This window comes from Marmota monax, unplaced genomic scaffold, assembly GCF_021218885.2.
Source record: "Marmota monax isolate L192 unplaced genomic scaffold, Marmota_monax_Labrador192_F-V1.1 WCK01_AAM20220418_F8-fsc00092, whole genome shotgun sequence".
NCBI lineage: Eukaryota > Metazoa > Chordata > Mammalia > Rodentia > Sciuridae > Marmota > Marmota monax.
Genome location: NW_026692583.1, coordinates 329,417 through 356,141, shown reverse-complemented (window position 1 = coordinate 356,141; position 26,725 = coordinate 329,417). Strand labels below are relative to the sequence as shown.

The 26,725-nt window shown below is 56.2% G+C and overlaps 1 protein-coding gene across 2 annotated transcripts in view; it reads left to right on the top strand.

Annotated features, from left to right (window-relative positions):
- The first annotated feature begins 9,244 nt into the window (after nucleotides 1-9,244).
- Aacs (acetoacetyl-CoA synthetase) overlaps nucleotides 9,245-26,725 on the top strand; it is a 50,702-nt gene continuing 33,221 nt past the window's right edge. Inside the window, exons 1-7 of one of the 2 annotated variants that reach the window (XM_058579772.1) lie at nucleotides 9,245-9,465; nucleotides 15,741-15,844; nucleotides 16,816-16,936; nucleotides 18,857-18,970; nucleotides 22,076-22,173; nucleotides 25,830-25,944; nucleotides 26,106-26,187. In XM_058579772.1, the coding sequence (XP_058435755.1) occupies nucleotides 9,333-9,465; nucleotides 15,741-15,844; nucleotides 16,816-16,936; nucleotides 18,857-18,970; nucleotides 22,076-22,173; nucleotides 25,830-25,944; nucleotides 26,106-26,187 (767 nt within the window). In that variant the 5' untranslated portion in view covers nucleotides 9,245-9,332. The remainder of the gene's footprint in view (nucleotides 9,466-15,740; nucleotides 15,845-16,815; nucleotides 16,937-18,856; nucleotides 18,971-22,075; nucleotides 22,174-25,829; nucleotides 25,945-26,105; nucleotides 26,188-26,725) is intronic. The other variant, XM_046445993.2, reaches the window with a different exon arrangement.

Genomic DNA, 26,725 nt, shown 5'->3' with positions numbered 1-26,725 from the left:
GAGTGGAAATTTCCAGAGGCTACAAGACTTGTGTAGGGCCTGCAGGGAAAGAGTACATGGGTGCTCGGGACTGTCCAAGGTTTCAGGCACCCATCAGGGTCTTGGAACCTGCCTACTTTGAACAAGCGGGGACTACTGTGCATTTAAAGCTACAAACGGGTGTTCAGTGAACACCGAGTCTCCTGCCTTGTCTCCAGCCCATCACAGTCTCCCGCCCCAAGGTTACCCCTGTCACCAGTTCTTGTGATTCCTGTTAGGGATCACTTGAGCAAATTGCTTATGTCATGCTTTAACACAGTAGTGTCATACACACTTTTCTGGCCCCTGGTTTGTTATTGTTTTTATTATATTACATCTCAACCAGCCAGCTTGTTCTTTGAATGGCTAGATACTATCCCATTTTATGTATTTGCACTATTTATTTAATCATTCCCTTATGGTGGGCATTAAAGATGTTGGTAAGCTTGTGATCAACAGCTGCAATTCCTACATGACTTATTTACTTTCAGTCTCAGTTCTGTTATGCAAGTTATTGGACTTGGTGCAAACTTTAAAAAAAAAAAAATTAAATGTTTTTTTTTTTTTGTCTCTAGTCTTCCAGGAATGAGGCTGTTAATTTCATCTTCTCCATCTTTCCAGTAATGCAGAAGATTTGAGACCAGTTTGATGGCCCTGGAATGAAGATGTGTATTTACGTCATAAGCCTAATGATAGGGTTGAATTGGTCTTTTAACATACTTTACTTACCTGTCCATTACAACTGCTCCCAACCCTTCCCCCTATACTGGGAATTGAACCTAGGGGTGTCTACCACTGAGCTACTTCTGCAGCCCTCCCATTTTAAATGTGTTCTATTTTGAGACAGGGTCTCACTCATTTCCCCTGATGGGCCTCAAACTTGTGATCCTCCAGCCTCAGCCTCCCAGGTTGCTGGGATTACAAGTGTGTGCCACTGCTCAGGGTTCATTTCTGCTGTTGATGCAGTGAGGCTAAGCATTTAGTAGTTACCTCTTATCTGAAGGGGATAAGTTCTGAAACTTTGAATAGTACTGAACTTTATATAAACCAGCTTTTTCCTGTACATACATAAATACCATAAATTTTAATTACACTACAGAAATGTTAGACTGTAGTTAGACTACAGAAATGTTGTAGACTGAATTCCGACAAGGAAAAGTAGTCATTTTTCTCGGGTTTTGTCCTTGGGGTTGGGGCACACAGTAGTGCCCAGATGAAGATCTCAACTTGCAGCTAGCTGTAGGGCTGCCTAGCAATGCCCACAGCCCTGGTCACAGGATCTGACCAGTCCCCACTTCCTTTCCTATGGTCTCTCAGCTCATCAGACCTCACCCCAGGGCAGCACAACCTAGGCAAACAGCTAACCACAATGGATGTGGACCGTCCTGGCCTTGCCCTGAAGAGCCAAGATGAGAGCTCCTCCTATCCTTTTTGCGTTCAGGTCCCCCCCCCCTTTTTTTTTAGGATTAGGGAAAAATTTATTTAAAAGCACATTCTTCTAAAAAATATTCATTTTTTTTTTAGTTTTAGGTGGACACAATATCTTTTTTAAATCTATTTATTTATTTATTTAATTGGTTGTTCAAAACATTAATCCACTTGGGATAGGGGAGGTGGAGCGCTGGCTTCTTCCCTCGACCTGCCATAATCTGCCTTCGAGGCACCTGTTTGTAGGGATCCAGCCTGAAGTTCCCTGCCTCTGCTCACCCCATAGCCAGGTAGTTACACAGCATGGTGGGAAAATGCCTCCTGGCACCTCCACCCGGGCCACGGTCCACTCTGGCCTGGGTATGGTGTGCGGGGCACTTATCACTAACTCTCGAATTCATTCCCTTTTCTGCACTGCGAGCTTCCCTCAGACCAGGTGCGCTGAGTCCGGCCCATCCCAGGAGCTAGTAAACACGTGAGCACGTAAACGGAAGAGGAAACGTGTTCCGGGCACCGCAGGCGCGGGTCCCTCCGTGGGCACCACCGCGGTGTCTAGGTCAGCTCAGGTGAGTGTTTCGGGATTCGCGGGACCGATTTGCCCAGCAGCTCGCGTTGTCCAGGGGACGGCGTTCGCTCTTCGCGGCTATCGGTGACTCCGCCCCGCTGCCCAGCTCCCATTGGGCACGCCCTTTCCAGGATCTCCTTCCGGATTGGTCGAGAGGCGCAGCCCATGCGCCGGAACGTCGTGCGATTGGTTGGCGCTCAGGCCGGCTTTCCGCGGCCCGGCGGCCTGGGCTGATGTGGGGCCAGCCCTCCGCCAGCCAATCAGAGCGCGGGCTGAGCGTGGCGCGTGCCAGTGCCCGGATCCCTCCGCGCCGCCGCGCCCGCCAGCCTGGGTCTCCCGGGGGCCGCGGGAGGGCGCGGGCAGGGCGTGGCGGAGAGAGCACTGGTCTTGGCAGATGGTTCGAGCAGCTTCGCCCAGAAGGGGCTTCCCCTGCTGCTAAGGACCCTCCCCTCTCCCAAGTTCAAACTTGCGCTTTGACTTCCTAAAGAATCAAGTCAAATCCTCCCATCAGTTGATCTGAAAAAAATGAACACTACCAGCCGGGCGTGGTGGCCCACGCCTGTCATGCCAGCGGCTCCGAGGCCAAAACAGGAGGATCGCAAATTCAAGGCCAGCCTCAGCAACTTGGCGAGACCCTGTCTCTAAATAAAATATAAAAAGGGCTGGGGGTGTTGCTCAGTGGTTAAGCGCCCTGGGTTCAGTCCCAGGTAAAAAAATCCAAACCCAATCATGAAAACAAATAAGGAAGCAGAGATGCTAATACAAATAAGAGACTTCAGTGGACCGAGACGCCCACCGTAGGTCAGCCAGCCTGCTCCTTTTGCACCGTTGGAGCGCCCCACCTGGTGCTAGGCGCCTGGAGGGACAGCAAGGACTAACTGCCTTAGAGGAGAACAATGGATAGAAATGGGCGCTACCTGGAACGGTGGCCCCATGCTATGAAGTGTGTTTGTGTGTGTGTGTGTGTGTGGGGGGGGGTGTTCCAACAAGACATAGACTCCCTCATCGCTGTAGAACTGTGCAGAAAAGGAAGGGAGACTGTGTGCACCTGTGTGCATATGAGATCTTGCACCTTGTCACCATCCTATCTCTCGTGGTGTGTGCCAGCTGAACACACTAGAGACTTTGTATATGTCATAATCCCTTTTCTCTGGAAACTTGGCTTCTGAAGAAAGAACTTTAAAGTTACATAAGAGAAGAAAAAGCCAACTCAAGCCAGAGGGTGGACAGTCACCTCATCTGGTCACCTTTTCTTGCTGTGTTACTGCTTGTTACTAACAAGCGGCCCTACAGCAAACTGGAGGGGGCTTGTCTAGCTCACCTTCCTCCTTGGGGGTTACATGAGACCTCTGCACGTGGAATCCGCCTGCCTCACTGTTGGCCCAAAGTCTCACTGGTGGCACTACCCAAATCCCTGTGTGTGGTCCATCGCTGGTCGTGGTGGCCTGGGTTGCAGGTGTTAGAGGGAGAGTGCAGCCCATGGCCTCTGTGTGAGTCCACGGTGGCGGATTCCTACCTTCAGGGTACAATGCATTCATGTGCAAACAGTGCTATGTGCCTGCCTGCCACATGCCAACACAGCGGAAGGGATTTCATGGAATCTCTCCATGACAGAAGGAAAAAAGGGGCAAATTAGTAAAGAGAATGATTTAGCCTTTTGCACTCTGAAGGAAGCCGATCGCACCACATGCCAGGGCCTGTGGAGGGGCAGTGGGGAGGGGTGGCGAGAGTGTTTACTGGTACCAGTACCAAAGAGCTCTTAGAGGGGGTGGCATTTGGGATAATGACAAATGTCTGCGTCAGGTGATCCCAGCAGAAATGGGCTGATTCATCAAAAAATTGTTGAAAACATATTTGCCAAATAATTCATTCACAGAATTTGCAGAATTATCCAAAATTTACACATTTGTCAAAAATCACATTTTATGGCCGAATTGTCTTGATTTAGATTTAGTGAAAAAAGAATAGTCTTTTGATTTTTTCTTGACTATAATAAATATACTTTATGAATATATATGTATATATGCTTATTTATTTATTTGAGAGTGTGTGTGAGTGTGTGTGTGTTTGTGTGTGTGTGTGTGGTGCTGCGATTGAGCCCAGGGCCTTGCACATACTGGCACAGCTCTACCACTGAGCTCACCCACAGAGAGTAAATTTTGACACTGAGACGAGTCACCGAATTCTTTCCCCTTACAAAAATCAAGAATACAGCAGATAAGACTGCAGGAACCTTTGACACCCCCGCAGTCCTCCCTCCCCAAAGGAAACCACTGCTCACAGTTGAATGAATGTCCATTGGCTTCCTAGGGCCCCATGACAGAGCACACCAACTGGGGGCAGAGGCCAGAAGGACAAAATCCAGGTGTTGGCGGGGTCACACTCCTTCGTGAGGCTCTGGGGAGGATTCTTTCTGACTCTTCAGTGTCCTAGGTCCCTTGGTGCGTGTCTGGATCACTCCAGTCTCTGCCTGTGCATCACATGACCTCCCCCTGTTCCTTTTTTGTTGTTGTTGTAGTTGGTACCAGGGATTGAACTCAGGGGCACTCGACCACTGAGCCACGTCCCCAGCTCTTTTTTGTATTTTATTTAGAGACAGAGTCTCACTGAGTTGCTTAGTGCCTCACCCTTGCTGAGGCTGGCTTTGAACTTATGATCCTCCTGTCTCAGCCTCCTGAGCCGCTGGTATTACAGAGTGCCCACCGGGTCCAGCCAGCTTTTTTCTTTTTTTGAGACAGGGTTTCACTAAGTTGCTGAGGCTGGCCTCAAACTCTGGGTGCAAGTCATCCTTCTGCCTCAGCCTCCAAAGTAGCTGAGACCACAGGCGCCAGACCCAACATCTGACTACAGGGGTCTCTTATAAGGTGATCCAAGATGATCTCCCATCTCAAGGTCTTTTACCTGGTACACAGCTGTAAAGATTTTTTTTCCAAATAAGGTTTCACTCACAGTTTCCAGGTGATATATCTTTTGGGGGCCATCACTTTCCCACCCACTACAATATCCTAGTTTTTCTTCTATACATATATATTGAAGTTTAGGATATATATATATATATATATAGGAATATATAGGAATGTTTAAGGGTTTAACTCTTCTTTCTTTGGCATTATCATGTTGCCCAGGCTTGAACTCCTCTTCTCAGGTGACCTCCGACCTCAGCCTTCTGATCTTAGTGAGTTTTACTTCAAAAGCTGCTTTATCCCCTGTTTCCCCCGTTGCTGGGCTTTTCATTTGTTTCTACGTTTTCAACTCAGGCTTGAAGTAAGACTCTTAAGATCAGCATGCTCGGTGGGCACACGCCTGTAATCCCACAGGCTTGGGATCAAAGCCAGCCTCAGCAATTTAGCAGGCCCCAAGCATTTTGGCGAGACCCTGTCTGTAAATAAAATACAAAAAAAGAGCTCGGTTCAATGCCAGTACCAAAAAAAAAAAAAAAATCAGCCGATGTTCGGGACCTGCTTTTGTTTATTTTTGTAAGCTGTGAGATGTGCAAAATATTCAAAGACTGAGCACAGTGTGTCTGTACAGTTCTAGAACTGTATATACCCACGGTGTCCTGCCCAGCTCAGTGGGCATGAGCAGGGTCTTTGTAAATCCCTCCCTAAATCTTCCCGCCTCGGGTCTCTTGGAAGAACCAGGTGACTTGGAGGTCACAGAGCTTCAGTGCTTTCCTTTATTTTTCTACCTGTGTGCTCCCAACAAGGGCCTTCTGGGGTTGGCTTGAGTTGGAGCTTCTCACCGTGCGCAGGGTTAGATTGGCTTTCTTTGGCCAGCCATTCTGGGGGTCAGCTGGCCTTGTGCCCGGAAGGCATTTTCACTGCTGCCCAGTATTTCCCAGGGCCCCTCAGCGCCTTCTCCCCTTGGGTTCGGGGCCACGTCTCGCTTTCTTGTTGGGGCCAGGGAGGCGGAAGAGGCTGAGCTTTGTAACATCACAGGTGCCTCTGGCCCTGGGTCACTGGCAGCTGCCTGGTTTCCACAGCCCCTGAGGCATCGGGGAGAGCAGGCACAACACTCCTTGGAGGCCAAAAGAGGAAATCCTGATGAGCTCCAGGCTTCTCTGGTCCCCCAGCATGTCCTGCTAGGTCCACTTCCCACTCCTCTCTGTGCATATAGCTACTAGGGATTTACAGCTGTTTAAAGGTGAACTCACCTGTGAGCCTACAGGGTTAAACCCTTACAGACTTGTGGATAGGCACGTCCCACTTAGTGGGTAAAGAGCCTCCTCATCTGCCTCTTCCCATCCATTTGTCCAAGTCAACACATGCCACATGGGAATTTGAAATATGTGGCCCTCCCCCAGGCCTGCCTACAGTGCTCCCTCTGTCCCAAATCCATCTGCACCCTCTGACCATGCAGCAGCCAGATGATCCTCTCAAAATGAAAGTCACATCAGCCCCACCCCCCGTTTTGCCATTGCATATTACATCCCAAGCACTAAAATAGCACCCGGAGCGTAGTAGGTGCTCAATAAAGACATAATCCAGTGTTGAGTGGATGGATTTATATTCTTCCTGGTTGGAAGCTGATTCAAGGAGGCAAAAACCCATGGCAAAGGGTTTCTTCTTTACCTTCTCTCACCATGCAGCCTAATTCTAAGACATTTTTAAAAAAACTGGGCCCTGAAGAGTAAGAAGGAGCCCTTCCCCGGATGCAAGACTCCAAGCATCACGTCTCCTCCCAGACAGCAAATCCCCATGTGCTCACATGAAAATATGAGGCTCCCCAGCTGAATGATTTTGATGAAAAAAGGTTAAAAGGGGAAGTCTGAAAATGTGGAGGGGACATGGGGGCTTGGTGGGGACCGGAACAGATTAAGGAGAACATTCCCATTTCTCAGGTGTGGGAACCGCTTCTAAGCTCCAGCTAAGTGGAGTCCGAGGTTGCCAGCCTTTCTGAGTGTCCAAGCCCCAAATTCAGGTTTCACCTTGGGCAGCATTGGCTGGCGGCCTGGGCAATAAGCTGTTTAATTTCGAAATCAAGGGTTCTAACTTTGCCATCATGGCTCCTGTGAGAGAGGCGTCCTGGCATGGGGCTCTGACAGTCTCTTGTCATTACTGGTGGCTTCATATCATAAAACCAGGTGGCCTCAACTGAACCATGAGGTGATGAACATCCTCAAGTGAACAGAGGCCCCCAGGGAGAAAGGGAAGTGGCCTTGGTGAGCACTGCAGGCAAACGGCCTCAGGCAGCAGCCCTGAGCCTGGACTCCCAGTGGCTAAGCCATCCTGCAGTGAGTGTCCATTGGGCTGGGCCCACCGACGGCCACTCCTCATCTCGGGGAAGAAAAGCTCCTGCGAGCCTGTGATGAAGCTTCTACCGGGGAAACAGACCCAGCCTGGGCACAGCCAGGCCTGTGGACTTCCGAGCTGGGAGTCCATTTGCAAGGACACAGTGTGGATCTTACTGAGGGTCCGCGTCCATCAGGTCGATTTTCTTAGGGTTCTCTCCCCAAGACAGGAATTTCGTTTTCCCCAGTTTTATCTGAACACCCATTTATTCCTATAGGTGCAAAGACACACCACGGTTTGAGACGCTTGAGAAAAATGAGATTCCCATCATCTTTTGCCATTGCATATTGTCCATAACAAACCATAGCAGACACAGGGACCTGGAGGCGGTCCTAAAACTTGGAGATCAGGGAAGTCATGGTGCACAGCAAGTTTGAATGTGGTTGTGGGGATTTAAGTTTGAATGTAGTTGTGGGGCCGGGAGAACTGTTAAAGACAAAAGGTGGGGGAGGGGATTGCTGCATCCACTCTAACGCAGCAAAGGGCTCTGTCTGTGGGAAGCCATGGGACTGCTGCTGATTGACACCATTAACACATGAACATGGAACCCAGGGACAGCGTCCAAAACAGACCCTCAGCCCCCTTTCTTCTCTCCCAGCTGTCACCTGAGTCTGGCCACCAACATCATCCCTTGCAACATGATCATAACTGCTCTACCTTTCCTCCGGAAGACTTATCGAAGACTTATCATTTAAACGTGTCCCCAACGTTCATGCATTGGAAATTTCGTACCCAATGCTGCAGTGTAGGGAGGTGGGACCCAGAGGGAGTGTTTAGGTGGGAGGACTCCACCCCCTCCACAAGAGGGGATTAATGCTGAAGGAAAGGCTCTGGGCTGCAGGGTCCACCTGTTCCTCGCCCTCTCTGTCCACACAACAAAGAACAAACAAACAAAAAAGCCAAACAAGATAGACTATTCTTTACTGGGCAGCCCCAAGGACCTCCCCCTACAAAAGCAAATAAACAAAAAACACTTTCAATGCTCTCATCTCATTAGAGTCAAAGCCAAATTCTCTGCTGGTCCCAGGCTCCACTTGAGCTACCACCTCTTTCCTGGATGACCTTTCTTTCCCCCAGGTCTTTCAGGTCAAAGGCACCCAAGTTCCCTACGGCACCCAACAGGAACAGGCCCGATCACTGGCTGTTCCTGATGCTGGAAACTTATCCCCAGATACGGAATAGCTCACTGGTGTCACCTCTTCAAGTCTCAAGTAGAAGTCCACCTCCAGAGGGGCCTTTCCTGGCACCCCTATTTAAATGGACACACATCTTCTTCCAGGGATTACACCGCTCCCTGGCTTTCTCTCCATAGAACTCAAAAAGTTTTTTTTTTTTTTTTTTTTTTGGTTGTTGTTGTTTGTCCCTTAATCAGGGATTGAATTTAGGGGTGCCGAACTACTGAGCCACATCCCCAGCCCTTTTTTGTTTATTTGGAGACAGACTCTGGCTAAATTTCTTAGGGACTCACAAAAAATTGCTGAGACTGACCACCCACTTGGGATCCTCTTGCATGGACCTCCCATGTCGCTGGAGGCGTGCACCACCGCGCCCGGCTCAGTGCCTTTTTTTGGACAGATTCTATACACTACACGCCCCGCTGCACAATGTCGGCAAGGACACTCCCGGATACACCGTGTGGACTAAGGCAGCTGTCCGACCACTGCACTGTCACCCCCTCCTGTCCCCCACCCGCTATCGGTGCACGGCACGCCGCAGGCTCTCAGTAAGCGTCCGCACAGGAGCGCACCAGCAGCGAGGGAGAAAACCACGCCGAGCCCCGGGAGCTGCTCGCACCGCCGGGCCGCAGGTGTGGGCGGGCGGCGGCCTAGCGCGCCTGCGCCCAGCACTCCTTTCCGAGGCGCGGCTCGGCGGAGGGTTACAGCGGTGGGCGTGACCTGTCCTGGGAGGGGCCCGCGGGGGCGTGGCCTCGCGGGTGTCCCGCGGGCGGCCGCAGCAGCGCCGGCTCAGTCTTGCAGACCGCAGCGCCGTGCGACTCCGTCCCCGGCGCAGCCCGCGCAGCCCTCGCAGCCATGTCCAGGCAGGCGCGCCCCGGGCGCGAGGAGATCATGGAGTGCCAGGTGATGTGGGAGCCTGACAGCAAGAGGGACACGCAGATGGACCGCTTCCGGGCGGCCGTGGGCGCCGCCTGCGGCCTGGCGCTGGGTGAGTGCGGGGCGCGGGCACCGGCCACCCCAGGGCCCTCCGGAAGAGGGTCTCTGGGGTCCCGGGACCAACCGGGCGGAGGGAGGGTCTCTCCTCCTGGGCAGGGCGTGCCCTTTTCCAAGGGCGTGGCGGTCCCGGCCCCTCCTTGCGGTTGGGATGCGCTCTTGAGGTCCAGTGTCCCGCTGCTGCGATCGGAGGAGCAACCGGACGCCGGGACCTTTCCTGGGGGTGGCGTCCTCCAGACGCGGGGCGTGCTCCTGTCCCTGGGGAGCGGCACCCCTGCTGTCACGGTGCCACGTGTCTCCTGACCAGCATCTCCTGGCACGTGGGTCGCCCTCTCCCGGGAGGGTCACTCCTCTGGCGGTGACAGCCTCCTGTTGGCTGAGGTCCCTTGCCGGGTTTTCTACTTGTTCGGTGCTCCTCTGGAGTCTCGGCTCCCAGCCTGTAGGGGCTCTTCCCTGCTGTACTGTTGGTGGGGTCCAGTGTCAACCCCCTCTGATTTCCAAGCCGCCTTTACTAGAGGCCAGCATGGATTCCCTAGCACCCAGTGGGATGTGCCATAGCAGCCTACCTTTGGGAAGATGGTAGAATCCCTTCCTCTTATGTTTAAACTCCTAGCCTCCAAACACATCCTCCTTCCAGCCATCCTTTGGCCCTCAGAAGCCCCTGTCTGATGTGCATGGATAGAGGTCCCTCTTCTGGGTGAGGGACTTCTGCTCCTTCCTGGGCACTCATTGGCTTGGCTTGTGCAGCTGCCTGCTCCTGGTGGCCCTGGGTGTCCTCAGGGATTTTTAACTCATCCTGGCCTTCTCCCCCCCCCCCCCCCCCTTCTCAGCTGCAGGGTCTCCCTCATGTCTGTTGGTGACATCGCTCTCCTGGTTATCAGCTTCACAAAAATGCAGTGGGGTCTTTGGCCCTGCAGCCTGGAGCCTCCCTCCCCAGCATGGCTTTCCTGAAGCCTGGAGCCAGCCCTCTCCTTGCAGCCTCCTCCCCTCTTCTCTGAGCCGGGGCTGCTCTTCCTGCTTCCTGCTCCCCGCCTCCCTGCTCAGCACACCCTGCCTGCTTTGCCAGAATGATCCTGAAGCACAGGTCTCACTTTGTCACTCCTTGGCCCAGAAACTCTCCATGGTTCCTTGTTGACCTTGGGAGTGCACACTGCTCCTGGCAGCTCCCAGGTTCCCCTTAGCTTGGTGGCCCTTGCACAGGGTCTCTTTCCTTGCCCAGACCAACCCAGCTCCACTCCCCTCCCCCCACTTGGACAGGGTGTGTTTCTTACCACTTTCAGGCTTCTAGGCTGTGGTTGGACTTGACCTCAGGGGGACCCAGCAGGCTGTGTTGGGGAGTTACTTCATTTTTCTGTGTCTCCCTTCATTTCGTCTGTTTCTTCTGCCAGCATCATCTAATACTGATCCCCTGGTAGCTTTACAACACAGTTTCGTACAGGGGCAGCCCTGGGAGTGGGCAAAACCTCCTTGCTCCCAGCAAGTGGAGAAGAAAGGGACCTGTAACCTGACTACCTGCATTTTTAACTGACTGCACTTGGGCTAACTGAGGAAGTCATCAGTTAGCCCAAGCTGTTTCCTCAGGGTCTGTGGCACTGGGTGCCTGTGAGGGTGCCAGGAGATGGTCAGGTCCAGGTGCAACTCTGCTACTGGCCTGTGGGTTGCTAGGCAGACATCAGCCAGCACTGGTGGCTCCCAGTTTTTCCCTCTGTCCAGGCTCTTGGACTGTTGGCCCCTGGGCCAGATTTGACCTGCAGATGTGGTGTTGAGCTTCCAGTGTTTAAAAGTTGGAAGGCTAAAAAAATAAAGTTGGAAGGCTGCATATGAAAATCAAGCTTCCCAGCTCCTGAAACCCCAGGGCCTGTAGCACTGGTCTGCACCCACCTGGCACTTCAGTGGGAGCGGTGAGGAGCTCCCTGTGGTCTGGACAGGGAAGGGTCCACGCTGTTTGGCTCTTTCCTCCTCTGGGGCACACTCCAGGTGATGTGTTCCCACCTACTTCTCCCTTTTCACATGCTGGCTCCTGGAGGTTTGGGGCTTTGCCTTAAGGTCTAACTCAAAGGCCATCTTTCCTTTGAATATTTTCTCCTTTCCTCTGCTCTCCAGGTGCATGTGGTCTGGGCTTTGGTCCTGCCTGTCTGCTCCTGCATTTGTGGGCATTCTTACTGCTGCACAGCAGCCCTCCTGCTGCGGCTCTTCACAGCTGGCACAGCCTGGAGTGTGCCACTGAGTGGCTCTGTGCAGAGCTCTGCATCCCCAGCTGCCCCAGCCCTGGACTGTGCAGGGAGGAAGGGGCCTTCCCCACCCTGGCTGCCTCTCCTTGCACCTTGGGCAGGAGATTTTCTTTTTCTTTTTTTGGTCCTGGGGTCCAAACCGTGGGTCTCACTATGATGGGCAAGCACTCTACCACTGTGCTCCATCCCCAGATTTTATTTGATACAGAACCTTGCCAAGTTGCCAAGGCTGGCTTCAAACTTGTGATCCCCCTGCCTCAGCCTCCTGAGTTGTGGGAACAGGCTGGCTACTGTGCCATTGTGCCAGTGGTGGGAGGTTGCTGTCCCTGGATTTCAGGAGGTGCAGGGCCTTGGTGAAGTCATCTGCTTCCTTTCCACCACTGCTCCCAGCCAGCTTGTCTGAGGCTCCCTGCACAGCCATGTGGGGCTCAGGGTCCCCTGATGCAAACTTCCTCAGATGCGGCCTGCAGCTCCAGCCCAACTTGTGTATGTGATCCTTTTTTGCAAGGCCCCAGGGGACATTCTGCATGTGCCACTTTCTCTGTTCAGCCAGTGCCGCTTCCCACAGGTGCCAGGGCCACCTCTCTGAGAAGCACCTGGCCTTCCTCCCTCTCGACCAAGGAGCAAGGAGCCATCTTCCTGCTAATTAGCACTTTCCTGGGCTGTGCCTCCCGTCTGCACGGGCTGGCTGGGTGTGCCACTTTCCTACAGATGGTGGGGTGATGCCAGGCCACACCTCTGGGCACCCTCTCTCTGCTGAGCACAGTCCCAAGCAGTTCCTGTGTTCTGACTCAGTGACCCTAGGATAGGTACCATTATCCTCCTCTTATGGAGGAGACAACTGAGGCACAGAGAAGTAATATGTCAGGGTTACCCCATTAGAGTGGCAGGATTCAAACCCAGTTAAACTTAGGAGCCTGTCCCAAGAAGGTCCTCACCACAACCCTATGACCTTTTCTATTTGCTTGTTCTGCAGCTCTGGATGACCCTAGGGGTGCTCTACCACTGAGCTGCATCCCTAACCCCCACCTTTTTTTTTTTGAGACAAGGTTTCACAAAGTCACAGAGGCTGGCCTTGAACTTGTGCTCCTCCTGCCTCAGCCTCTAGGTAGCTGGGATTCAGGTGTGCACCACCGCACCTCTACTGAGAGCCTTTGATTGATTGATTCATTCATTCATTCACAGTCCTGAGGCTCAACCCTGGGGCCCTGAGCGTGCTGGGAGTGCTCTGCTGCTCAGCTGCACCTCCACACTCACAAGAACCTTTCAGAGGAGCCTCTGTAGCTGCCCTGTGCTGAGGCTCCCAGGTGGGGCGGCTTGCCCCGGCCACCCTCTAGGAGCAGCAGAGCCAGATTCGACCCTGGCCATCCAGCCTGACCCTGGAGCCCAGGTGACCACTGCACCCGTGTGGGAGGAACCAGGGGTCTACCAGTAGTTTCAAGGTGACCCTTGAGGGAAACTGAGTCCCCGGAGGCAAAGTGGCCTGCCTGGGTTCCCGGGCAAAGTGGCTGGAGTCAGGCCAGCCACAGCCTTCCTGAGGCCCTGACTGGATGCTCCTGGTTGGGGCCCTGTCTGGGCATCTTTGCTGTGAACCAGATCCCTGCTTTCTGGGCCTGGAGCCCTAAGGCCCTTGGGGTCTGCCTCTGATAGCGATCCTCTGGCCTCTGAGTTCCCTGCTTCCCTCAGGGCGATTGGTGTCCCCCCCCCGCCCCTGCCCACACCAGCTGTCTCCACCTGGGCTCTTGGCACTGCTGTAGCCCATAAGACCTGAGTGTCCAGACTGTGTCCTGCGGCCAGGCCAGCCCTGGCCCTGTCCCCCCGAGTCCAGCATGCCTGAGAAGTTACCGGACCCCACAGTCAGAAGGGACACTGCCCAAGTTCAGTGTCATGAGGCCTCTTCCTCTGCCCCTCAGGCCTGGGGCCTGTGAGGAGAGGTAGTGTTGGTGTGTGGACCGCCGTGATGATTGAGCGTAGCTGGTGTAGTGTGCTCTGGTCGGTCATCTTCCTGCTGTCCCAGTGTCCCACCAGTGGGCTGTGCCTGGGGCTTCCCCTGGGCCTCCAGCGCACAGCGGTCCCCTCTACCTCAGGATTGCTGGTTCGTTTTGGTTAGTCACCTGGACCCTGTGGACGTGGAGGGTGAAGCCCTCAGCCAACTGGGGGCAGTTTACAGAGAAGTGAGGCCTCCTGTAGGGATGAGATCCAGCTCTGTTTCCCGTTTCATCTAGATGGCACTGAACTACGTCCCCAAGCCCTTTAAGCAAACAAACAAAACCAAATATATGTATTTTTTTGAAATCTTGAGACAGGACCCCACTAAGTTGCTGAGGCTGACTTTGAACTTGGCGATCCTCCTGTCTCAGCCTTCTGAGCTGCTGGGATTACAGGGGTGCGCCACAGTGCCTGGAGGGACAGTGGTCTTTTAACTTCACCGCCGCTTCTCGGCGGCCCCTGGGGTTCTCCTTCCTGCTCCCAGATGTGCGCCTCTGTCCCTCTCAGGTTGGCCTTGATTTCTGAGGCATTGGGTTCAGCTATGTGTCGATGACTGTCCGTCTCAGGTAATTTGGATTTCTTCTGCAAACTTGTGTTGCTCTTGTCCTGTTAAAGGCTACAGCTTTGCTGGGCATGGTGGCACATGCCTATGATCCCAGAGGCTCAGGAGGCTGAGGCAGGAGGATGATGAGTACAAAGCCAACCTCAGTAAAGGCGAGGCGTTAAACAACTCAGCAAGACCCTGTCGCTAAATAAAATACAGAAAAGGGCTGGGGACATGGCACAGGGGTGAGTGCCCCTGATTCAATCCCCAGTACTTCCCCCCAAAAGAAAAAGACAGCTACAGCCATGTACAATTGGTCTTTGAAGCCCGGAGACAACCCAGACATCCTGGAGGAGTGTGGTTGACTGAGTCCTGGTTCCCCAAGTGGAACACCGGGCAGCCCTTACACCCAGGGAGGAGGCAGCTCCCCTCACACCGAAGTGGAGAGGTCTGTGGTGTGTCTTCAGTGAGACATGCCAGTTACAGGACAGAGGGTAAAGCAGGCTGCATTTGCGATACAAAATTGCACACACACACTCCTTTCTCCCATAATCTCTTTGAGAGAAGAGAGAGGAAATGTTACTATTGATCCCAGGTGAACCCAGGGGTGAGGGAGCCGGTAGTCCTCTCTAGATTTGCAAATGCTGGTGAAGGTAGTATCCTGTTGGAAGCTCACCAAGGGCCACACGTGGCGGTGCATGAGGTGTCGCACACCTATAATCTCAGTGACTCAGGAGGCCAGGGCAGGAAGATCCCAGGTTGGAGGCCAGCCTGGGCAACTTAATGAGACCCTGTCTCAAAAACAAACAAACAAACAAAAAAACATAAAAAGGGCTGTGGCTGTGGCTCAGTGGCAGACTGCCCTGGGCTCAGTCCCCAGTGCCCCCCCGCCCCCCAAAAAAAGAAAAATTGGAAGGGCCCAAAGGCAGAAGAGATGTCCCCACGGGAGCCTGGTGTGACCAGTGGGCTTGCAGGAGTGGAAGGGTTGGGGAGGGGCATGTCACTCACTCTCTGCCAAGACACGGAGAATCCCTGTAAGTGGCGATCTCTGGACAAGGAGAGTAGATGGTTGTGGGATGCAAGAGGGAGGCTTGTTATATTTTTGTAATGCTAAATCATATGAATGTCTTACTTATTAAAAAAATCACAATAAATAACAGCCCCTCCCTGGGACCCTGTCCTGGCAGGAAGTCCACCAACAAGCTAGTGGTTCTGGCCCGCCGTGTTCCAGGTCTGTTGGGCACAGGCTTGCTCAGCCCTGCGCTAAGCTCTTTATACATGTGCTCATTTAAATCCCCTGGGGGGCTGTTAATCCTGCCTCTGTGTAGGTGGGGAGCATCTGGCTCCAGGGTGACACTTCCTCTGGGGACAGGTGGCAGAGGGCTTGCTCCCGTTGGTGGGGCTCCTCCTTGGGCCACCCCCTTTCATGGCCATGACACTCCTGCTGGCCTGATGAGCCTCTCACCACACGTCCCTGAGCCCTGAGCCGTCTCCTTTTGTTCTTAGAGAGTTATGACGACCTGTACCACTGGTCAGTGGAGTCGTACTCCGACTTCTGGGCAGAGTTCTGGGAATTCAGTGGCATCGTCTTCTCGCGCATGTACGACGAGGTAAGTGGAGATCCTGCCTCGCGCTCTTCATGGTGAGGTGCCCGTTTGGGGGAATGCTGGGTTGTCTCTCCTTTGAAATCCTCACGTTGGCGGGGAAAATCCAGACCCAGAGCAGGTTTAGTCTAGGCCCCTGCCCCCAGAGCCTGCTGTCTGTGAGTGCTCTGCTTGGTGCATCCCTGGCTCTTTTGGGAGCTTGAGCCCTGCTAAGGAGTAAACCCAGGGTGCTCTGCCCCTCAGCCACCTCCCCAGCCCATTTTCATGTTTTATTCAGAGACAGGGTCATGCTAAGTTGCTTAGGGCCTTGCTGAGTTGCTGAGGCTGGCCTTGAACTTGCCATCCTCCTGCCTCAGTCTCCCCAGCTGCTGTGATTGTGGGCGTGTGCCACCTTGTCTGGCTGTATTCAAATTGTTTTGACTGTAAAATACACATAAAATTTACCCTTATAGCAATTTTATAGAGTATGGTTCAACAGTAGTAAGCACATACATATTGATGTAGTGACTTAAACTGGCCTGGATTTTATAAAGAACTTTTCAACTCCTTAGTGAGACTGTAAGCAACTTAGAAAGACTTGTCTCAAAGATAAAAAGGCTGGGGATGTGGCTCAGTGGTTGTGCCCCAGGGTTCAATCCATGATACAGTAAAATAAAATAACTAGGGCTGGGGATACAGCTTCGTTGGCAGAGTGATTGCCTTGCATGCAGAAGGTCCTGGGTTCAATTCCCAGCACCACCCAAAAATAAATAAATAAAATAAATAAAGTAGTAGATTAGAGTAGCAAAGTAAATTAAAAAAAAAATGAAAACTGGATAAGGCTTTGGGCAGTGAATGAGTCAGCTTCCCTTGGCAGTAGCTTTCACCTGTTCATGGTGCAATCCTGCTGAGTACGCGCCGCATGTGTGTGTGTGTGTGTATGTGTGGGCGTGCGCGCGTGCACATGTGTGTGCATCTTGGCTTTCTGTCCTCTGCAGGTCGTGGACACGTCGAAAGGGATCGCGGACGTCCCCGAGTGGTTCAAAGGCAGTCGTCTCAACTACGCAGAGAACCTCCTGAGGCACAAGGAGAACGACAAAGTGGCCCTCTACGTGGCCAGTGAGTGCCCAGGGGTTCTTTCTGGGTGGCGCACAAAGGCATGCCTGTGGCACTGAGCGTTCTGAGGGGCCTGAAGCATGCAGGAACCGAAGGCTGGGATCGTCACCGGACAGGCTGATACCTCCCCCAGAGAAGGAAGACTGTGACCTTGGTTTTCCCTGGGAGGGGAGCGCCAGGAGCAGTGGAGATGCCACTGAGTGGCCTGAGCCACCCAGGCAGCTGCAGTTTCTTCCCTCGGCTTCTCCTTCTACCATCAGGTGGAAAGAGGGTCCCAGTTGGTGCTAAGAAGCTTCTGGAAGCTGCGGTGCAAATGGAACACGGGGGCAGGCTCCCCGCTCATAGTGAGGGTGCGGCCGTGGTTTTTGGCTTAGCTGGAGTGTGTTCAGTCACCTGGCGCCCCCGTGTGGTCAGGTGTTCCTCGTGGCCCAGCTCTCCCCTGTGAGTTAGGCTGCCTCTCAAGAGGCCACATGCTATGTCACGACGCCGTGGGAAGGGGCCTCAGGAGCTGGGGCGAAACTTCTGTTGTCAGGACGGGCCTCTGTTGTTCGGGACGTGCCAAGGTCTGCTGCTGAGAGCTCTTGGGGTGCAGGGCACTTGGCCCCCAGCTTCCACATGGGCCCTGGCTGCTTTGGTCCCTGTCTCCGCTGAGCGCCCTCACAGGCGCCAGTGTCCCTGCCTCTGTGGCCACCCCGGTCTTTACCCAGGGTTTCCATGTTCAGTCAGGCAGGGTGAAGGGGTGGATGCCTGGATTTGAGAGGTCGAGGCCCAGCCACACTCATTAGCCATGTGACCTTGGGTGAGTGGCGGAAGCACTGAGTCTTCCTGCAGGTGTGATGTGGGAAGGACGATAGCACCACTGCAGGGTCGCAGGGCTGGGCGGGTGTTCTGCACCTGTGTGTGGTCGTCAGGCACCTGTGTGGTCATACTGTGCTGGGCATGGGGAAATGCGGAGAGCCCTCAGTCAAGGTCGTGTGTTGGAGATCCCTTGCACCTTTAGGACCGGGGCACTCTTGGCCACTGAGTCACATCCCAGCCCTTTTTATTTATTTATTTATTTAAACCGACCTGGAACTCCATCCTCAAAGACTCCAGATGCTGGGCTCAGATCATGTTATTTTTATTTATTTTTAATTTTTTTGTAGTTGTAGATGGACAAAATGCCTTTACTTAATTTGTTTATTTATATTTGGTGCTGAGATCAAACCCAGTGCCTCACACATGCTAGGCAAGCACTCTGCCACTGAGCCCCGGGTCCAGCCCTATTTTGTATTTATTTAGAGATAGGGTCTTACTGAGTTGCTTAGGGCCTTGCTTTTGCTGAGGCTGGCTTTGAACTTGTGATTCTCCTGCCTTGGCCTCCCCAGCTGCTGGGATTTCAGGCATGCGCCACTGCTGGGTGTCTCTTTTGACCAAAGCTCTGAGGTCACTCTGGTGTCCACAACATCTGGTTGGTTGCTCAAGCCAGGCCTGGTCCACAAGGGAGGGGCTGCGCAGAGCTGACCAGGGTAGCAGCCTTGGTATGGGCATGGAGGCCACGGCCCCTCCCGTCCGTCCCTACTGGTCTGTTTGGTGCAAATTAGAGTCTTATTGTTTTGACGCTTATTCTTAGGTAACTAGTGAGGTCGGTTGTTTAATTTTCTTATTTATGCACAAAGTCAAGTTTTCTACCCTGAGCTCACATCATTTTTATTTATTTATTTGTTTTTTGAGTGGCAGGTGATTGATCCCAGGGGCGTTGATCACGGAGCCACATCCCCAGCCCTTTTGTATTTTATGTGGTGACAGGTCTCACTGTGTTGCTGAGGCTGGGCCTGAACCTGCGGTCCTCCTGCCTCAGCTTCCCCAGTGCACCACCATTCCTGGCGTAAGGGACATTTCTTTTAGGACGGTGTGTGTATACGTGTCTTTTTCTTCTCCCAGGGGAAGGCAAAGAGGAAATTGTGAAGGTGACTTTTGAAGAGCTGAGGCAACAGGTGGCTTTGTTTGCCGCGGCCATGAGGAAGATGGGTGTGAGGCAAGGAGACCGGGTGGTCGGTGAGTGTCTTGGGGAGGGAGTGGCCTGGGGAGGCCAGGGCAGCATGGATGGCATGGAGGGCCGAGGAGCTCCACGTGGGTGGAGTGGGTTGGGGTCCCTGTCCCCATGGGGCTGCACTGTCGTGAGGCAAGAGGTAGATGCGGGCAGAGTGTGGAGAGGGAGCCGCTGGTGCAGGGGGATCCTGTCCTCGGGCTCCTGCCTTGTCCTGAGCCTCGGACAATCCAGGGGGTGCAGCCGTGTGGGTGTGCGCTGGGCAGGAGCTGGAGGGTCGTCTGGCAGCAGCAGGAGCTGTGGGGTGCAGGGTGGGCCAGGTCCAGGCTGATCCTGAAAGGCTGGTCCCCCTGCAGTGCCTCCCCAGGGCTTCCCGACGCAGCCCCTCTGACTGCCCTTCCCTTGACCTGGGGAACGAGGGAGGGTGCGTAGAGTCCAGAGACTGCGGGGCGGGCAGGAGCTGCCCAGTGCTGGGGAGAGGCCCTGTGGGGGCTGACCTGAAAGGGGGGCGCTGGAGGGCCAGATGGTGATCGAGGCCTGAGGCCTGGCTCTGCTCCCTCCCTGAGCTGGGCCCTTCCTGTCCCCTTGGTGGCAAGGCACAAGTTCCTGCTAGGAGCAATTGAAGTGACTCTTAGTTTTCCTTTTACATCGACTCCTGGAAAAAATGAAAGGCCTGGGTGTGGAGCTGCCCCGGGCCCAGTAGGCGTGTGCACGGGGACACACAGGCAGGGATGAAGGTGACGGAACGCGTCTTCCATTGCACCCAGGGCTTGGGGCTCCTGACTTCCCTGCTCTCCCCCTCAGGTGGTGGATGAGGGCCAGGGTCCAGGGCAGTGGCTGGAGGTCCTGCTGGGCAGGGTTGTTTGGCTAGGGTGTGCCCCTCCCGAGGGAGCTTCCTGTGAACAGGCGTGTTCAGCTTGTGTTTGCTAAGAGGACGAAGGTGGCCCCATCCCGTGTGAACCAGGGACAAGGCTGGATGGGGCCTGTGTCCCCTCAGGTGACTGGGCAAGGAGCTCATGCTCAGCTGCTCTTGGTGACTAGCAGGGACACGCCCGCTCGCCCCATCTTGCTCTGGACGGCCGCCTGTTCTCCTGCGTATCCACAGGGTCCACCCCACGCATCCAGGCGCTCAAATGTGACCTTGCTGGAGGCTGACCCTGGCCCTCCTTTGACAAGTCCGTTGCCAGCCCTCCCAGCATAGGCTCCATTGTTCTTGCAGCCCCTGGCCCCCGGGTTCCTGGGATGCGGGCTGTGGCCTGCAACACTGTGGGACAGGCTTTCTCTTCTGCTCCCGCGGTGTCTCTGCAGAGGGCCTGGCACACCTCTGGGTGGCCACTGCTGGTGCCACAGGGTGCCGCTGTCCTCCCCCCCGTAAGTCACACTTAACGTTTAGCAGGACAGCGCAGAAGGTTCTTGTGGGCTCCATTTTTTCTTTGCCTCCATTTTCATTTTATTTTATATATATTTTTGCCACAAAATGGAACCCGGTGTCTCCCTTGAGCTGGGCAAGTGCTCTGCCTCTGGACTCCGCCCCAGCCCCGGTTTTCATTTTTCAAATCTCCATTTGAAGCACATTCCTGAGAGCAGTGAGCGGGGTCTGGGGGAGGCTGAATGCCTGGTGGGGCTTTCCTGAGGAGGCGCTGGCTGCAGGGCCCAGGGCTCTTCAAGGCCAGGCCAGCCTAGGCCACCGTCCTTCTTGTGGACTGCAGCTTGGAAACCCATTTCCCCCAAGCACAGGCACCAGCCTGGGGCCTCTGTGTTCTAGAAGGGCCATCAGGAAAAGGTTCAGAGGGGGTGAGTGGGCAGGGGCTCTGAGGGCCACCGTGGAGTCCGGCCCAGTTCTGCTTGCCAGGGCCTGCGGAGGGGCCTGTGCTGCGCTGGAGGGCTTGGAGGAGGACGGGCTGCTCGATTGTCAGTCACTAGAGAGTCACTGGAGCTCGCAGACTGCCCTGGGCTGGGAGTCCTGCTGCCCTCAGGGAGTGGCCACCCCCATTCTTCCCTGCGGTGGGTTCAGGGGCCTCTGGGGCCTGTGTCTGGGCCAAGCAAGCCATGCCTGGCCTGGCCAGTGGGTGCTCTTGGCCTCACAGGGGAGATGCCTGAGCGCAGAGGACAGAAGTGTAAGCTGTGTGGCCAAGCAGGAGGGGACCGGGCAGAGTGAGGGGCTGCCCAGGGGACAGGGACCCTTCTGCTCTAGACGCCTTGTTTCCAAGTCCTCCTTCAGGAATGTGGATCAGTCTGTTGTGTTGATCATGGTCACTGGTGGGGGATGTTCTCTGCTGCTATGTCATGGAGCCAGCCCTTGGGGCACAGAGCCACAGCCCTGCTCGGCCCTCAGATGCCCACACGAGGCTGAGCCTGTGCTCATTTCCCCTCCCTCCCTCCACCCCCCTGTCCAGCCATCCACACATCTGTCTGTCCCTCCGTTCCTCCATCCCTCCCTCCCTCTACCTCCAACCCTCTATCTATTCACTCCTCCCTCCCTCTCCCTCCCTCCCTCCGCCTCTCCATCCTTCCCTCTGTCCCTCCATCTGCCAGCAGGTACCCGGGCCTTGCTGTGCTGGGCGTGCCGTGGGCAAAGGCTCCTGGTTGAGTGGAGCTCGAGGCAGGCAGAGCCCTCCCCTCCTGCGAGGCCCCGACCCGGGCAGCCAGTTGCGTGTGTCACGATGAGCTTGGCAGGACAGGAGTGCAGGGGTTTGGGTTGACGAGCCGGGGGACCCACGTTCTTGGCCTCTGTGAGGATCTCTCTAGGGAGTCCCATCTGAGTCGAGGGCTGGAGGCGAGTGGGGAAGGGCGTGTGTGCGGAGGGTGCTCAGGCGGAGCAGGCGGCCTGTGCCAAGGCCCCGCACAGGAGACGCTCAGAACAGCTGAGGGGCTGAGGGAAGCCTGCTGTGACTGGCATGGAGAGGCCAGCAAGGGCAGGGCTGGCTCTGGCTAGAGCGTGGAGGGTGGATGGGGGGGATAGTGCAGTGGACAGAGAGCCTGGTGGCGGGTGGTTTTGCTACTCAGACAGCAGCTGGCCAGCCCCTTTCCACCCTGGCCTGGCTCTCCCAGGACCGTTGGAAGCCCACTGCCTGGATGCCACCTGAACCCCAGGCTTCCTTCCGTGCCAACAGGTTACTTGCCCAATGGCGAGCATGCGGTGGAGGCCATGCTGGCCGCAGCGAGCATTGGTGCCATCTGGAGCTCCACGTCCCCCGACTTCGGTGTGAACGTGAGTTGGGTCCCGTGGCTAGGAGTCCTGGTTGGGCCCTGGGGGTACGTGGGGTTCCTAGTGGACTACAGGCAGGGTGCTGGGGTGTGCCCTGGGCCACGGCACGGCAGCGCCCTTGGATCTTACTTTGAAACTCACAAGATGCTCCTGCTTCCCTTCCCTTAGTCCTCATGTCCCACTGTCCTCTCCTGCGGGTTGGGGCCACGCAAGGGTTCCTCAAGGAGCTGGGGACAGTGTTACAGGCTCGTCCTCAGGGTTGGGCACAGATGGGGCGGGGCTTCTTGCGTGGCCTGCTGCTCTGATCTCTCCGTGGGTGGGAGCTCTGGGGACACCCTGTGCATCCCCCTCTGCCCTGGGGAGCCGGGGGCCCAGGGTGCGTCCAGGTATACAGAGCAGTCAGGTACTGGGGCCGGCCTGCCCACGGGATGAAGGAAGCCACAGCTGGAGGAGACCCATGAGGGTCCCGCCCCCAGCCAGGGCTCGAGGATAGGGCTGTGGGGCATGGGGCGCCTGCCCTCTGCAACTGCTCTCCTCCCTTTACGCCGCCCAGGTCCCTGCACCATGCATGGGTTGTGGTGGCCCAGGGTGTGGGTCGGCATGGCCTTGGTGGCCCTGTGTCCAGGCAGGTTTCTGTCCTCTCTGTCCTCAGGTTTCCTCATCTGCAGAGCAGGGGTGGCGATGAGAGAGGCGTGAGGGGTGCATGCGCCTGGGTGCCTAGGGTGTGGCTGTGCACAGTTCCTGGTGCTGCTGGGGCTCCGCGCTGTGGCCTCGCTGCCTGGCTCTCGGGTGTGCACTTAGTATCTGTGCTCTGAGGCTTGCTGCTTTGATGAGTCACCGTGGGTCTCCCCGTGAGGAGGACTTGGGCCAAGGCCTGGGGGAGGGAAGGGCTCGCCCGGGGCCCCACAGCAGCCTAGGGCCCGGGAGCTGGGTCCGGGGTGGAGGTCTACTTGGGGCCAGATGCGGTGTACGTCCTGCAGCTTCCTGGGCCCTTTTCCACATGACCTCACACCAGGACTGTCCAGGGTCAGCAAGAACTGGCCGAAGACCCAAGCCCCAGTGATGGCCTCTGTGGGCCCTGTGCCGGGCTGTGCGAGCTGCCCGGGGCCAGTGGGGTCCTGGGAGGAGGGTTGCAGGTGGGCCTCGGCACTGATGCTCTCGGATCCCTCAGGTCTCGAGTGACCGTGGGCAGTGAAGGGAAGGGCCAGGAGGCCAAGGGCCTGGTGGGCACAGGCAGGCCGGCTGCATGCCTGGGGCCCGAGCTCCAGTCCCTGGATGGACAAGGGCACTGAGAGGACGAGGTCTGGGACGTGGGTGCAGCTTTAGTCGGTGGCAGCTCTGACCCTCTTGGTTCCTGTCCCAGCTCGGGGCTGAAGTCCAGCCTGACTGGGGACCTGGCACAGAGTTTCTGGAATCAGCCCTGGTGGGCGATGGGGGGGATGGAGTGGGGAGGGTGGGGAAAGGCACGTGGCCCACAGCGTCTCACCGTGCCCTCCCGCAGGGCCCTTGTTCTGTGTGGATGTCACCTGAAGTCCCTGGTGGCTCCAGCAGGTTCTGCCTGTCTCAGGAGGAGCGGTGTCAGTGAGGGCTCTAAGTGCCTTCCCAGGGGCTCCCTTCCCTGGGGCACCTTTCCCTGGGCTGCGTGGTCACGGGGCATGCTCTTGCTGATATTGGCACTAGGTGGCAGCAGCTCTCCTCTGAGATGGCCAGGCTGTTTGGGGTCAGGGAGGGACAGGCGGGAAGGCCTTCCTGCTAAATTCTGGGAACGGGTCTCATTTTGCTGGTCTTTGTGGTGTAGAGTCACCACTCCATCTTGTGTTCCTCAGGTTGGAGGTCCTTGTGACATTCCCTGTGCCCCGGGGCCTTCGGCAGCCTGGCTGGCTGCAGTCCTGGCTGCTGGCACCTGTATGGTGCCCACTCCCTCACGCTGCAGGAGCCTGCAGCTGTGACCCGAGGCGCAGAGGGTCCTTGTTCAGGTCTCAGCCCTATAGGAGTTGGTGACGGGGCTGGAGCCTGCGGAGGCAGAGAGCTCAGGGCGCATGGCTGACCCTGCCCCCATTCACACATCTCTGGGAGAGAGGACCCAGCCTCCACCTTCCGGTGTCCTCAGAGCTTCACCTGGACACCCTCTCAGCAGAGGGCACGCTCCTGACACTGCAGAGAGCATCACGCTTCCTGCCTGGAGCAGGCTTTCTGCTGTGCGCCCCGCTAGGCCTGTCGACGAGGCATCTCTGAGTGCAGCTGGTGGCCGTGGGGATTCTCAGAGGGCATTTCACAGGCAGCATGGGGGCCTCTGCTGGTGGGGGAGGGAAGGGCCCAAGGAGGGTAGCCACTGCCCCTCACCAGGCTGGGCTGGGTGACGAAGGGGCCTTTCGAGGCTATGGCACAGGTGTGGGCCAGGACACCTCTCTTTCCACAGCGATGCCCCTTGTGTCACTCTGTCCTGACCCTGTCCACCTTCTCACCACAGCCCCAGTTCCCTCCCTGCCCTACTTATGGCTGCCGGGTGCCCTGGCCCGTGTAGCCGTGCCCCTGGGCTGGACGGTGTGGCCCTGTGGGTGCTGTGCTCCTGGGCGCCCCTCCCCTAGCCTCATCCAGACCTCGGCTCCTGAAGTCTCCACTCCTCTGGGCTTTTCTCTGTGTCACCTTGAGCTGGTGTGTTGTCTAATGTCCACATGTGTGCCAGGGGCCCGCCCTCCTGAGCATCCGGGGCTGTGTGTGTTGCGAGCGTTGATGGGAAGGCCACCTTCCTGTGTGGTGGCTGCTCCTTGGGATTCCGTTCTGGTGCTTGGTGGGCCGCTGAGCACCACAGTCGGTCAGAACCACCATCATCACAGGTGTGGGTTTCCTGGCAACACGCAGGGTCCCAGCAGCCCCTGTGGACACCAGAGATCCAGACGGGTGCCCCCCGCTGTGCCTGGGGCTTCGAGCCGTGGTGTTGGACTCTGGTTCTGAAGCACTTACTGGTTTCTAGTCACTGTCACTGTCATTGTGACTGAGAGTTTTCTCTTTGGCATTTGAGCCCCAGGCCACTGGCCCACCTGGGCCTTCCCTGTGGCCTGACCAGGATGGTTCCCAGACACTGGGCTTCCAGGCTCTCCCAGTCTGGTTCCTCTGAGCCTCCCAGGCCTCAGGCTTCTCGCAGGCCTGGCCCTTCCCTCGCCTGGGCCACCCGCCACCTGCCTCACGGCAGAGGAACCTCTGCAGCCATTTGGGTGGCGTGGGTGACATGGGCACCAGGTGGGCAGCACCCGGGTCAGGCCTGGCACCCAGGTCAGGCCCGGCACCCAGGCTTCTTGGGCGGTTGTGCCCTGCACATCCTTCCCGCTCGGGGGCGGAGCCTGTGACGTCCCTCTCCTGGGCTCTGCGGGTCAAGGGAGCGGGTCCTCTCTGTGGAGCTTGCTGCCTACAGGCGCGAGCTCTCAACAACGCCAGGCATTTTGCTGCCGTGGTTTGCCTCCAAGCTGAGGGGGACCCCCATCCCAGGGTCCTGGCACAGCCAGGGTTCTAGGCACAGGAGCCCCAGGTGCTGGAGGGAGTGGGGGCAGGACTCCTGTCCAAGGCCACTCAGCCTGAGGAGTGGCCCTTCTCTCCTGAATGCAGCGCCTGCTGGCCCTTGCCTTCTGGATGCTCAGTGAGGACTGTCCTCCCACTCACAGGGCGTCCTGGACCGGTTTTCTCAAATTCAGCCGAAGCTCATCTTCTCGGTGGAGGCCGTGATCTACAACGGCAAGGAGCACAGCCACCTGGAGAAGCTACAGCGGGTGGTTAAAGGTGCAGCCCCTCCCAGTCCCCTCCGGTCCCCCCAGAGCGGTGTGAGCAGATTGGAGCCTCCTGGACTCTGTCTGCACAGAACTGAGGCCCTCAGGAGTCCTGCCGCCACCCCGCCTCCCTGGGTGGCTCCTGGTGTGACGTGTTCTCGCCTCTCCCTCCAGGGTTGCCTGACCTGAGAAAGGTGGTGGTGATCCCTTACATCTCGCCTCGGGAGCAGATCGACATTTCCCGGATTCCCAATAGGTAAGGAGCCAGCGCCCACCCCCAGGTGCCCACTTCGCAGGCCTGCATGGCCCCAGTGCCCTGGGAGGTGCCCCTGGGCTTCCTACTCACCCTGGTGGTTCGGAGATGGAGGTTTTGGTGAAAACGCTTGCTTCATAGATGGGCCCTTAAGTCCCCAGAGCAAATCCCCCAAGGCCACATGGTAAATGGGGGGCAGAACAGAGGGTCCCAGGAGTCCTCCCTCATAGGTCTGCTTGTGTCCCTTTGCTGTGGTGGGCTTGGGCGGAGGCGTCCAGGTCCCTGGGCGGGCCACATGGCTTTTCCTTGGGACTGACGTGCACACATGCATGAGCATGTGGGTGCCGCCTCTGTGTGTGTGGGTACGTGTGTCAGATGGGTGCCTGAGGCTGGTGATGCCCTCCTTGGCTTTTTTGACACTTACAAGCTGGTAAGCCGCACGTCTCAGCCTGGGTCGGCTGGGACTGCCCAGTCCTCGGAGTTCTCCCTGGATCTCTGGAAACAGCTGTGGGCGAGGCTGGGGGTTGGGGTGATCCTCAGG